The sequence below is a fragment of the Gymnoscopelus braueri genome, assembly GCF_963280865.1.
Source record: "Gymnoscopelus braueri genome assembly, chromosome: 10".
Taxonomy (NCBI): domain Eukaryota; kingdom Metazoa; phylum Chordata; class Actinopteri; order Myctophiformes; family Myctophidae; genus Gymnoscopelus; species Gymnoscopelus braueri.
Genome location: NC_137611.1, coordinates 4,236,393 through 4,248,223, shown reverse-complemented (window position 1 = coordinate 4,248,223; position 11,831 = coordinate 4,236,393). Strand labels below are relative to the sequence as shown.

Sequence of the window (11,831 nt, the reverse complement as noted above, 5' to 3'; positions counted from 1 at the left end):
GTCTGTAACTCTGAGAGGGTACAAATGGAACCAAATGGACCCTTATGTGTCTGTAACTCTGAGAGCGTACAAATGGAACCAAATGGACCCTTATGTGTCTGTAACTCTGAGAGCGTACAAATGGAACCAAATGGACCCTTATGTGTCTGTAACTCTGAGAGCGTACAAATGGAACCAAATGGACCCTTATGTGTCTGTAACTCTGAGAGGGTACAAAATTTACAAATGGAACCAAATGGACCCTTATGTGTCTGTAACTCTGAGAGGGTACAAATGGAACCAAATGGACCCTTATGTGTCTGTAACTCTGAGAGGGTACAAATGGAACCAAATGGACCCTTATGTGTCTGTAACTCTGAGAGTGTACAAATGGAACCAAATGGACCCTTATGGGTCTGTAACTCTGAGAGTGTACAAATGGAACCAAATGGACCCGTTAGGGTCCATTTGGTTCCATTTGTACACTCTCAGAGTTAAATGAACACTAATGATGATGATACAGTGTAGATTAAGACCCCCAAGAGTACCTGGCATATCTTTTCAAATGGGGGTCCGTGGGCTAATATCTATGTGTCAATTTGGGGGTCCTTGACGCGAAAAAGGTTGAAAACCACTCCTGCTCTAGAGCATATTTGCAATGGCTCCTTAATTTGCTCCAGAGCAGGGGTCTTCATCAACAGGGGGTCCGGGACCCCTAGGGGGTCCTCAAAGCTACTATAGGGGGTCCGCCAAATCTTTGTGTTGATTTAGTTTTTTTTTTCACATTAACCACTTTGAACCCTAAAATTCCTTTTCTGAGGGGAACACTAGCCAAAAAATAGCAGATCTACAAGCTCTCATGTCAAATTGTAGATCTGCTATTTTTGAGCAAAGAGGCTATAGGTGTAGAGGGAAAAAAAGAGCAGACTAAGTAAAAAAAAAACGTTAATCTGAAACACAATTTTATACAATATAGAGTAGGGGGGTCCCTGCTTCATCTCTCTCTCTCAGCTAGGGGGTCCTTGGCCTGAAAACGTTGAGGACCCCCTGCTCTGGAGGATACTCTTATTCTGAAGAGATCGTCCACCGGAAGTCTTATAGGTGTTAACCTGTGGTTGCTCACTGAACACAGTCAGCCAGTCAGTCAGTGTGTAGCTAACAGGCTAGCAGCTAACAGGCTAACAGTCCGCTAGTAGATGGAGCATCCTCTCTCTGAGAACAACAACAACAACAACAACAACAACAACAACAACAACATGTTGTTAAACACACCTTAAAGACAGAAGACGGACGTTGAACCCTCGGATTAAAAAGCCTCCCGTTCCTCCCCTCTCTCTGTCTCCTGCTGCTATAGAGAGGATGTTACGTTAGCACAGACAGCTAGCCAGCTAGCTTAGCATGTAGCCTAGCCTAGCCTAGCTTAACTATAACGTCTCTCTCCATTACAGAGACTCTGTCAGTGTTATTAATATTAACATTATTATTATTATTATTATTCTATCATGTCCAGTGGGAACCGGCCCGCCTCCCAGCAGGGCGCCAGCTCTGTGCCCAGCACCAGTAACACCACTGGTACCTATTACTTTACCTATTACTTTACCTATTACTTTACTTTACTACTGTTTTCTATCTGTTTATATGAGGTTTTTTCTTGCATTGTTTTGCATACAGTGGTGTGAAGTAACTTAAGTACATTTACTCAAGTACTGTACCTAAGTAAAACAGGGTGCCAGCTCTGTGCCCAGCACCAGTAACACCATTATTGGTACTTATTTATTAGTTTTAGTATTTTTTTTCTGTTTATATGATGTCTTGCATAGTAGTCAGTGGTGGAAATTAAAGTACTCAAATATTTTACTTAAGTAAAATACTCTGTATAAAATGTTCTTGCCAGCTCTGTGCCCAGCAGCAGTAACACCACACTGGTACCTATTACTTTACTTACTACTGTTTTCTATCTGTTAACATGATGTTTTTGCATAGTAGTGTATACAGTGGTGTAAAGGGACTTTTACTTGTAACAGAGTACCTCTACATTGCAGTATTGATACTTATACTTAAGCAGTGGTGGAAAAAGTACTCAAAGTAAAAGTACCAACACTGCAATGTAGAAATACTCTGTTACAAGTAAAAGTCCTTAATTCAAAATGTACTTGAGTAAAAGTACAAAAGTATTGGCTTCAAAATGTTATTAAAGTACCAAAAGTAAAAGTATTAAAATATTTGAAAATAGCAGATCTACAAGCTCACAACGCATCGACGCGTTGTGAGCTTGTAGATCTGCTATTTTCAAATAGCCTATGTATAAAACAGGGCTAAAGTGGTTAATGTGTGTTTCATAGTATAATAATTTATATCTGAAAAGTAACTAGTAACTAAAGTTTTCAAATAATTGTAGTGGAGTAAAAGTACAATATTTGCCTCTGAGGTGTATAAGTAAAAGTATTGGAAATTGGAAATAGTCAAGTAAAGTACAAATACCTCAGAATTGTACTTAAGTACAGTACTTAAGTAAATGTACTTAGTTACTTTCCACCACTGTACTTAAGCATGAAAAAGGTTGAAAACCACTGCTGTATCGAACTGTACTTTCCTGTGCTTTCTTTTTGCAAACCGCTAATAAAGTAATCAATCATTCAATCAATCCATCCATCAGGCAGCTCCAATGGTGGCGGCGCTGGTGGTACTACTGGTTCTACTGGGAGCAACGGCACCACCAGCAGCAGCAGCAGCAACAACGGCAACAACAACAACAGCAACAGTGCCAACGTGGTGCCCTCCTCTCGGACACTGGCAGCGGCCGCGGGCGAACAGCAGCAGCAGCAGCAGGGGGGCGGCGGCTTGATGTCGGTGCCCACCTCCTCCTCCACCTCCTCCCCCTCCCCCTCCCCGGCCCCCGTGCAGCAGAGCTCCTCCTCCTCCTCCAGAGGAGGGCTGAGCAGCAGCAGACCAGCCGCCTCCTCCTCCTCGTCGGGGGTCCTCAGCAGGAAGAGACCCCTGCATCAGGCCCCGCTCTACAACGGCCTGCTCAACTCCTACGAGGACAAGAGCAACGACTTTGTCTGGTGAGGGTTTTGCCCCGCGAACGTCTCTGTGATCCATCCTACCAGCAGTGGTGGAAAAAGTACTAAAATTCTCTACTTAAGTAAAAGTACCAATACTGCAATATAAAAACACTCTGTTACAAGTAAAAGTCCAGAATTCAAAATTTACTTGAGTAAAAGTACAAAAGTATTGGCATCAAAATGTACTTAAAGTACCAAAAGTAAAAGTACTAAATATTTGAAAATAGCAGATCTACAAGCTCACAACGCGTCGCGATGCGACGCGTTGTGAGCTTGTAGATCGGCTATTTTCAAATAGCCTAGTTATAAAATAGGGTTAAAGTGGTTAATGTCTGTTTCGTAATATCATAATTTATATCTGAAAAGTAACTAGTAACTAAAGTTTTCAAGTAATTGTAGTGGAGTAAAAGTACAATATTTGCCTCTGAGATGTAGTGGAGTAGAAGTAAAAGTATTGGAAATTGGAAATACTCAAGTAAAGTACAAATACCTCAAAATTGTACTTAAGTACAGTACTTGAGTAAATGTACTTAGTTACTTTCCACCACTGCCTACCAGGGTTGATTTTGTCAGCAAATTTTGATTTAGTTTTAGTCATATTTTGGTCATCTGAAATGTTTTACTTTTTGTCTAGTTTTAGTCGACTAAATCTACAGTTGATTTAGTCGACTATAATGTATGTTGGCGGTGCCTTGATGGCGTCGTAATGGCTGATTTTACACCTGGTTGCATGCTGAGAATAGCAGATCTACAAGCTCACAGCTGCGACGCGTTGTGAGCTTGTAGATCTGCTATTTTCAGAGCGCAACACCCTGTGTGTCTTTTAGTTCTACTGGATCTCTTCTCCACTAGATCCCTCACTAACATTTGAATCTAGTTTTTATTTTTTGACGAAATTGTCAACATATTTAGTCTTAGTTTTAGTCATCGTAGCTTAGTTTTTATTTAGTTTATATGTAGTTTTCGTCAGTGAAAAAAGGTAGTCGACCAACATTTTTCGTCATAGTTTTAGTCGACGAAATCAACACTGGATCCTACATGCATTCCATGTGTTCCAAATACACAGCCATAGATGGGTCCTATCCGCGCCACGCTAGCAGACTGATCAGCGTGCCGTAAAAGTGCTCTTTGCCGCGTCTGTACCAGACAGTGTTGATTTTGACAGCACATTTTGACTTAGTTTTAGTCATAGTCTTTTGAATAAAATTCCATTTAGTTTTAGTCATATTTTAGTCATCTGAAATGTTTTACTGTTAGTCTAGTTTTAGTTTTAGTTGACTAAATATCATAAGATTATAGTCGACTAAATCTACAGTTGATTTAGTCCACTAAAATGTATGTTGGCGCTGCCTTGATGGCGTCTTAATGGCTGATTTTACACTTGGTTGCATGCTGAGAATAGCAGATCTACAAGCTCACAGCTGCGACGCGTTGTGAGCTTGTAGATCTGCTATTTTCAGAGCGCAACACCCGTGTGTCTTTTAGTTCTACTGGATCTCTCCTCCACTAGATCCCTCACTAACATTTTAATCTAGTTTTTATTTTTTGACGAAATTGTCAACATATTTAGTCTTAGTTTTTATTACGTTTTCGTCAGTGGTAAAAGGTAGTCGACTAACATTTTTCGTCATAGTTTTAGTCGACGAAATCAACACTGGATCCTACATGCATTCCATGTGTTCCAAATACACAGCCATAGATGGGTCCTATCCGCGCCACGTTAGCAGACTGATCAGCGTGCCGTAAAAGTGCTCTTTGCCGCGTCTGTACCAGACAGTGTTGATTTTGACAGCACATTTTGACTTAGTTTTAGTCATAGTCTTTTGAATAAAATTCCATTTAGTTTTAGTCATATTTTAGTCACCTGAAATGTTTCACTTTTGTCTAGTTTTAGTCGACTAAATATCATAAGATTTTAGTCGACTAAATCTACAGTTGATTTAGTCGACTATAATGTATGTTGGCGGTGCCTTGATGGCGTCGTAATGGCTGATTTTACATTTGGCTGCATGCTGAAAATAGCAGATCTACAAGCTCACAACGCGTCGCGCTGCGAGCTTGTAGATCTGCTGTTTTCAGAGCACGACACCCGAGTGCAACCAAACATAAAACGACTTGTCTTTTAGTTCTACTGGATCTCTTCTCCACTAGATCCCTCACTGACATGTTAGTCTAGTTTTTATTTGTTGATGAAATTGTCAATATATTTAGTCTTAGTTCTAGTCGTCATAGCTTATTTATTTTTTTATTTTTTTATTTTTTTCGTCAGTGAAAAAAGGAAGTCGACCAACATTTTTCGTCATAGTTTTAGTCGACGAAATCAACACTGGATCCTACATGCATTCCATGTGTTCCAAATACACAGCCATAGATGGGTCCTATCCGCGCCACGCTAGCAGACTGATCAGCGTGCCGTAAAAGTGCTCTTTGCCGCGTCTGTACCAGTGTTGATTTTGACAGCACATTTTGACTTAGTTTTAGTCATAGTCTTTTGAATAAAATTCCATTTAGTTTTAGTCATATTTTAGTCATCTGAAATGTTTTACTGTTAGTCTAGTTTTAGTTTTAGTTGACTAAATATCATAAGATTATAGTCGACTAAATCTACAGTTGATTTAGTCCACTAAAATGTATGTTGGCGCTGCCTTGATGGCGTCTTAATGGCTGATTTTACACTTGGTTGCATGCTGAGAATAGCAGATCTACAAGCTCACAGCTGCGACGCGTTGTGAGCTTGTAGATCTGCTATTTTCAGAGCGCAACACCCGTGTGTCTTTTAGTTCTACTGGATCTCTCCTCCACTAGATCCCTCACTAACATTTTAATCTAGTTTTTATTTTTTGACGAAATTGTCAACATATTTAGTCTTAGTTTTTATTACGTTTTCGTCAGTGGTAAAAGGTAGTCGACTAACATTTTTCGTCATAGTTTTAGTCGACGAAATCAACACTGGATCCTACATGCATTCCATGTGTTCCAAATACACAGCCATAGATGGGTCCTATCCGCGCCACGTTAGCAGACTGATCAGCGTGCCGTAAAAGTGCTCTTTGCCGCGTCTGTACCAGACAGTGTTGATTTTGACAGCACATTTTGACTTAGTTTTAGTCATAGTCTTTTGAATAAAATTCCATTTAGTTTTAGTCATATTTTAGTCACCTGAAATGTTTCACTTTTGTCTAGTTTTAGTCGACTAAATATCATAAGATTTTAGTCGACTAAATCTACAGTTGATTTAGTCGACTATAATGTATGTTGGCGGTGCCTTGATGGCGTCGTAATGGCTGATTTTACATTTGGCTGCATGCTGAAAATAGCAGATCTACAAGCTCACAACGCGTCGCGCTGCGAGCTTGTAGATCTGCTGTTTTCAGAGCACGACACCCGAGTGCAACCAAACATAAAACGACTTGTCTTTTAGTTCTACTGGATCTCTTCTCCACTAGATCCCTCACTGACATGTTAGTCTAGTTTTTATTTGTTGATGAAATTGTCAATATATTTAGTCTTAGTTCTAGTCGTCATAGCTTATTTATTTATTTATTTTTTTATTTTTTTCGTCAGTGAAAAAAGGAAGTCGACCAACATTTTTCGTCATAGTTTTAGTCGACGAAATCAACACCGGTCTGTACTCACCCAATAATTAAGTCCTAAAACCTGGAGTCAGATATTGTCCTCTAGTTTCATATCCATTTGAAGGTTCTGGCAGAAAACGTGTGTTTAGTCAAAATATCTCTACTTCTCCACGAGCAGCACAGACAGGCGTCTTTCTGTCCGGGGGGCGAGAGGCCCGGGATGAGTGCAGGACCGAACAGAATCTAAACTTCCTTTGGGGAAGCACAAATGTTTGGGGCACACAATTGGCCGCACCAATCGCAACGCACCCCGTTAATTGCGTGCCCCGTACGTTTGTGCTTCCCAAACATGGACTGTTTCCAAAGGAAGGTTTTCGTATGTTCAGTCCAGCAGTCATTGCAGGTCCGGGCCTCGTCGCTGACAGACAATGTCGTCCGTGTGAATCTCGTGGAGATATTTGACCAAACACACGTTTTCTGCCAGAACCTTCAAATGGATATGAAACTAGAGCAGTGGTTCGGGGACCACGAGTGGTCCTTGAGGGGGTTCCAGGGGGTCCCCAGCTAAATGATGGATAGGAACCAAATGGACCCTTATGGGTCTGTAACTCTGAGAGTTTGTACACTGTCAGAGTTAAATTAACATTGATTTTATAATATAAATTGGGGGTCCCAGAGATATAAATGCCATTAAATGGGGGTCTGTAGCCTAATGCATGTTAAACTGGGGGTCCTTGAAATTAAAATGGTTGAGAATCACTGCTAGAGCCGTAAATAAATCTTCTCTTATCGGGGGTCCCTGGCATATCTTTTCAAATGGGGGTCCATGGGCTAATATGTGTCAATGTGGGGGTCCTTGACACGAAAAAGGTTGAAACCCACTGAACTAGAGGAACAATATCTGACTCCAAGTCTTAGGAATTCATTACCGGGTGAGTTAACACACGCAGCGCTGTGTAAGTTTCATGTCGCCCAGATCAGTCTGCTAACCGGGCGCGGATAAGACCGATCTATGGCTGTGTGTTTGGAACACATGAGAAGATATTCAGACACAGACAGACATTCTAGGGCAGGGGTGATGCAACTGTGATGATGTAGAGGGCCACTATATATTTCCACACTCACTCCAGAGGGACACGTTGCACATACTGTGGGGCAGAAAACTCTATATCTCCGTATTTAAACTTTTTAAAATTAATTTATAAATTCATTTGTAAATTAATCGCCATTCTATGTCACACAAAAGTAGCTAAAATAGCCGATCTACAAGCTTGTAGATCTGCTATTTTTGATATTTTTTAATTGAAATACAGATTTTCTTTTGCTATTTTTCGACTGGAATCCTGAAAAGTAACATTTTTATTTAATTCCAAATGCATTTAGTTATACTTATGTTAACCTTTTGAACTTAAATACAAATATTTTGGACATAAAAAAGACAATAGAATCTTAATACTAGTCATTAAGCTACTAATATAGACTGAAGTAATTAAAGCGGGTCATGTTTGCATGTTAGGAATCATAACAGCTGAAATCAATAATATAATCACTATTCTGATATTAAAGGAGTAGTTCACCCAAAAAATGACTTATTTTCTATCAATTGCACACCCCATGAAGTATTGAATTCATGATTTTTTAAAAGTTTTTGTCGCATTCCTAAGCTAATAATTTGATACCTGTCTCCTATCGGCTAATGTATCCGGTAGGAGACACAAAGTAGATTATTTGTGTCTCCTACCGGAAATACACCCAGTCATCAAATTATTGGCTTAGGAATGCGACAAAAACAAAAACAAATCCATGAATTCAAGGCTTCATGGGGTGTGCAATTGATAGAAAATAAGTCATTTTTTGGGTGAACTCCTCCTTTAACCTGCGGGCCGCATTAAGTGCAGGTGGGGGCCGCATGTGGCCCCCGGGCCGCCAGTTGCCCATGTATGTCTTCCTGTATCGGCACACCCCTAATCTGTACCCTCGCAGAGTTACAAATGGATACAGATCAAGCACATGATTAACATAACGTGGTTTTCTATCCCGTTTCCTCTAGTCCCATCTGCTTCGAGATGATAGAAGAGGCGCACATGACAAAGTGTGGACACAGTTTCTGGTAAGTGACACTTGCTTTAGCATGTCTTGTAGATCTGATGTCTGATTCCCAGCGCTTTGCTGGCTTTTTAACTCATTCTCTGCCAGACTTATTTCTGGCTGTGTTTGCCCACTGCCAGCGATTTAGTGTTTTTTATAACTTTAAAAATGTCACTTTTTTTTTTCCTCCATTATGATCGCAAGTCCAATCGTTTCTAAACACACCGGCGATACGTGCACGCCGCTCAGCGATACGTGCACGCCGCTCAGACAACAAACATTCCGATCGGGGCGGAGTCTCTTCTGCAGCCCAGCCCGCGGCACTCGGTGCCGCACTATGAGCTTGTATATCTGCTATTTTTGAGTAGCCCAAAGAATGAGTTACAAATGTTTGTTTTTCAAATGACACAGATGCGTTCCCGGTCTTAACACTTTACCTGCCAATCACGAGTATAACCGTTGATGAAAAATACACCCGTTTACTGCCATCCACGAGTATAACCGTTTAAAAAAAAAAAAAAAAAAAGTTTTTTTTTTTTGGGTCTTTTTTTTTCAATTTATCCACACAGAACCAGAGATATCACGATCCAAAGATTTCTAGCTCCATTCACTCCTTGGTTAACTTATTACTTTAAAATCCTGTATCTCGGCTCCTGTGTAAAAACATTTTAAACACTGGCACTGGGGGAAGTAAAATAAAAAAAACCCTCTGGCAGGGAATGTGTTAATGGGTAAAACCGTCCAAGGGTATGATGCTGCTGCTCACATCGTTATCATTATTAATTATCACAGTTATCATGCTGGGTGTAAACAGCCCTACCACCTACATCACGTTCTACTTTCCAACCTACTAAAACTACAGCTTTCCAATATTTTATCACTCAGTTTGATGTTGATCTTTTGGAAAATCTGTCTTATGCTGAATGATAGGACTGGGTTTGGACTGGAGAGCATGTGTTCACAATATGCAGCCTGGGCCCCGCCTTCATCAAAGCAACATACCTGAAGGAATGAAATATAGTTTATTGAAGTGCATAAACAGGCCATTATACAATGTAAGAGTTGTACAGCGAAACGTGTGAGTGATATATAGGTGACGGCTGTTTGCACCTTTTGTGTCGGTGGACGACTAACATAACTCACATCGTCCAACGTATACATTCCGCCCGTTATGGGGCCACGGTGGCTCAGTCGGTAGCCCTGTCGCCTCACAGCTAGAAGGTCCTGGGTTCGATTCCCGCCGGGGACGCTGTGGGCGCTGGGGGCGTGTCCTCTCCTCCGCGTCATCGGTGCCCATACCCTAGGTGGGGTTGGCGAAAGGGCCTTTCTGTGTGGAGTTTGCATGTTCTCCCCGTGTCTCCTAGGGTAGGTACCCTCACAAAAACATGCAGTAATTCTGGTCTCTATACTGCCTCCCCCTGGTCAGCCGGGGCGCCTGATGGAGGGGAAAGGAACTGGTTGGAATAACGTGTTCCTTCCACGCGCTACGTCTAACCTCCCCCCTGTCGGGTGAAAAGAAGCAGCCTGCTCGCTCCTCATGCATTGAAGGAGGCATGGGATTCAGCTTGGGCCCTCCCTAGGCTGGCAGAGAGAGAGTAGCGCCCAGGATTACATAGGCAATTGGCACTGGGTGAAAATATATGGGTTACAAAATCGTGGTATAAAAAAATGTAGGAAAAAAAAAAATCTGTCCGTTGATAAATGGTTTTGCATTTCTGTCGGCGCCTTCAACCTAAAGCGCTTTACCGTATGATGTTACATTCACATATCGTTCAAGGCCACCAAAATGCTCTTCAGGAGCAGTTAGGGCAGAGGTGATGCAACTTTGAGGATGGAGAGGAGAGGGCCACTATATATTTCCACACTCACTCCAGAGGGACACATTACATATACTGTCTTTTCGGGCAGACACCTCTTATCTTTTATCGCCATTCTATGTCACACAAAAGTAGCAAAAATAGCAGATCTACAAGCCCAAACCGCGTCGCAGTGCGACATGTTTTGAGCTTGTAGATCTGCTATCTTTGCTATTTTTTAATTGGAATCCTGATTTAATTTTTTGCTATTTTTGAATTGGAATCCTGACAAGTAACATTTTCATTTAATTTCAAATGCATTTAGTTATACTTATATTAACTTTATGAACTTAAATGCAAATACATTGGACGTAAAAAAAGACAATAGCATTTTAATACTCAGTCATTAAGCTACTAATACAGACTGAAGTAATTAAAGCATTGAATTCACTGTCCCTACAGCGTCCGCGTTCATGGGAAATGATGTCTTTGGGTCGTTTGACTCGTTTCTAGCGTTTATTGTGTTACAGTCGATGCTTCATATCCATATGAGTAAAAAAAATGTAAAACAATGGGGATATCAACACTAAAATAAACACTAAAAATAAAGCCACGACCCAGGGGGACAGAGTGCTCTCTAGTGGCGTCAGGACTTCGGTGCTCTATAGGGAAAGGAGTTTTTCTTGTGAAATCCTTCCAAGCTTGGCGATAATATCCCATGATGCTCTCTGTTCTCCCCCTCTGCAGTGATAATATCCCATGATGCTCTCTGTTCTCCCTCTCTGCAGTGATAATATCCCATGATGCTCTCTGTTCTCCCTCTCTGCAGTGATAATATCCCATGATGCTCTCTGTTCTGCCTCTCTGCAGTGATAATATCCCATGATGCTCTCTGTTCTCCCTCTCTGCAGTGATAATATCCCATGATGCTCTCTGTTCTCCCCCTCTGCAGTGATAATATCCCATGATGCTCTCTGTTCTGCCTCTCTGCAGTGATAATATCCCATGATGCTCTCTGTTCTGCCTCTCTGCAGTGATAATATCCCATGATGCTCTCTGTTCTCCCTCTCTGCAGTGATAATATCCCATGATGCTCTCTGTTCTGCCTCTCTGCAGTGATAATATCCCATGATGCTCTCTGTTCTCCCTCTCTGCAGTGATAATATCCCATGATGCTCTCTGTTCTCCCCCTCTGCAGTGATAATATCCCATGATGCTCTCTGTTCTGCCTCTCTGCAGTGATAATATCCCATGATGCTCTCTGTTCTGCCTCTCTGCAGTGATAATATCCCATGATGCTCTCTGTTCTCCCTCTCTGCAGTGATAAT

At 41.3% G+C, this 11,831-nt stretch overlaps 1 protein-coding gene across 5 annotated transcripts in view; it reads left to right on the top strand.

The window, feature by feature from the left end:
* Positions 1-1,138: 1,138 nt before the first annotated feature.
* Positions 1,139-11,831, top strand: part of cop1 (COP1 E3 ubiquitin ligase) — a 54,399-nt gene continuing 43,706 nt past the window's right edge. For all 5 annotated transcript variants that reach the window (XM_080440495.1, XM_080440492.1, XM_080440494.1 and 2 more), the window contains exons 1-3: positions 1,139-1,551; positions 2,636-3,044; positions 8,670-8,729. In XM_080440495.1, coding sequence (XP_080296621.1) covers positions 1,482-1,551; positions 2,636-3,044; positions 8,670-8,729 — 539 coding nt within the window. In that variant the 5' untranslated portion in view covers positions 1,139-1,481. The remainder of the gene's footprint in view (positions 1,552-2,635; positions 3,045-8,669; positions 8,730-11,831) is intronic.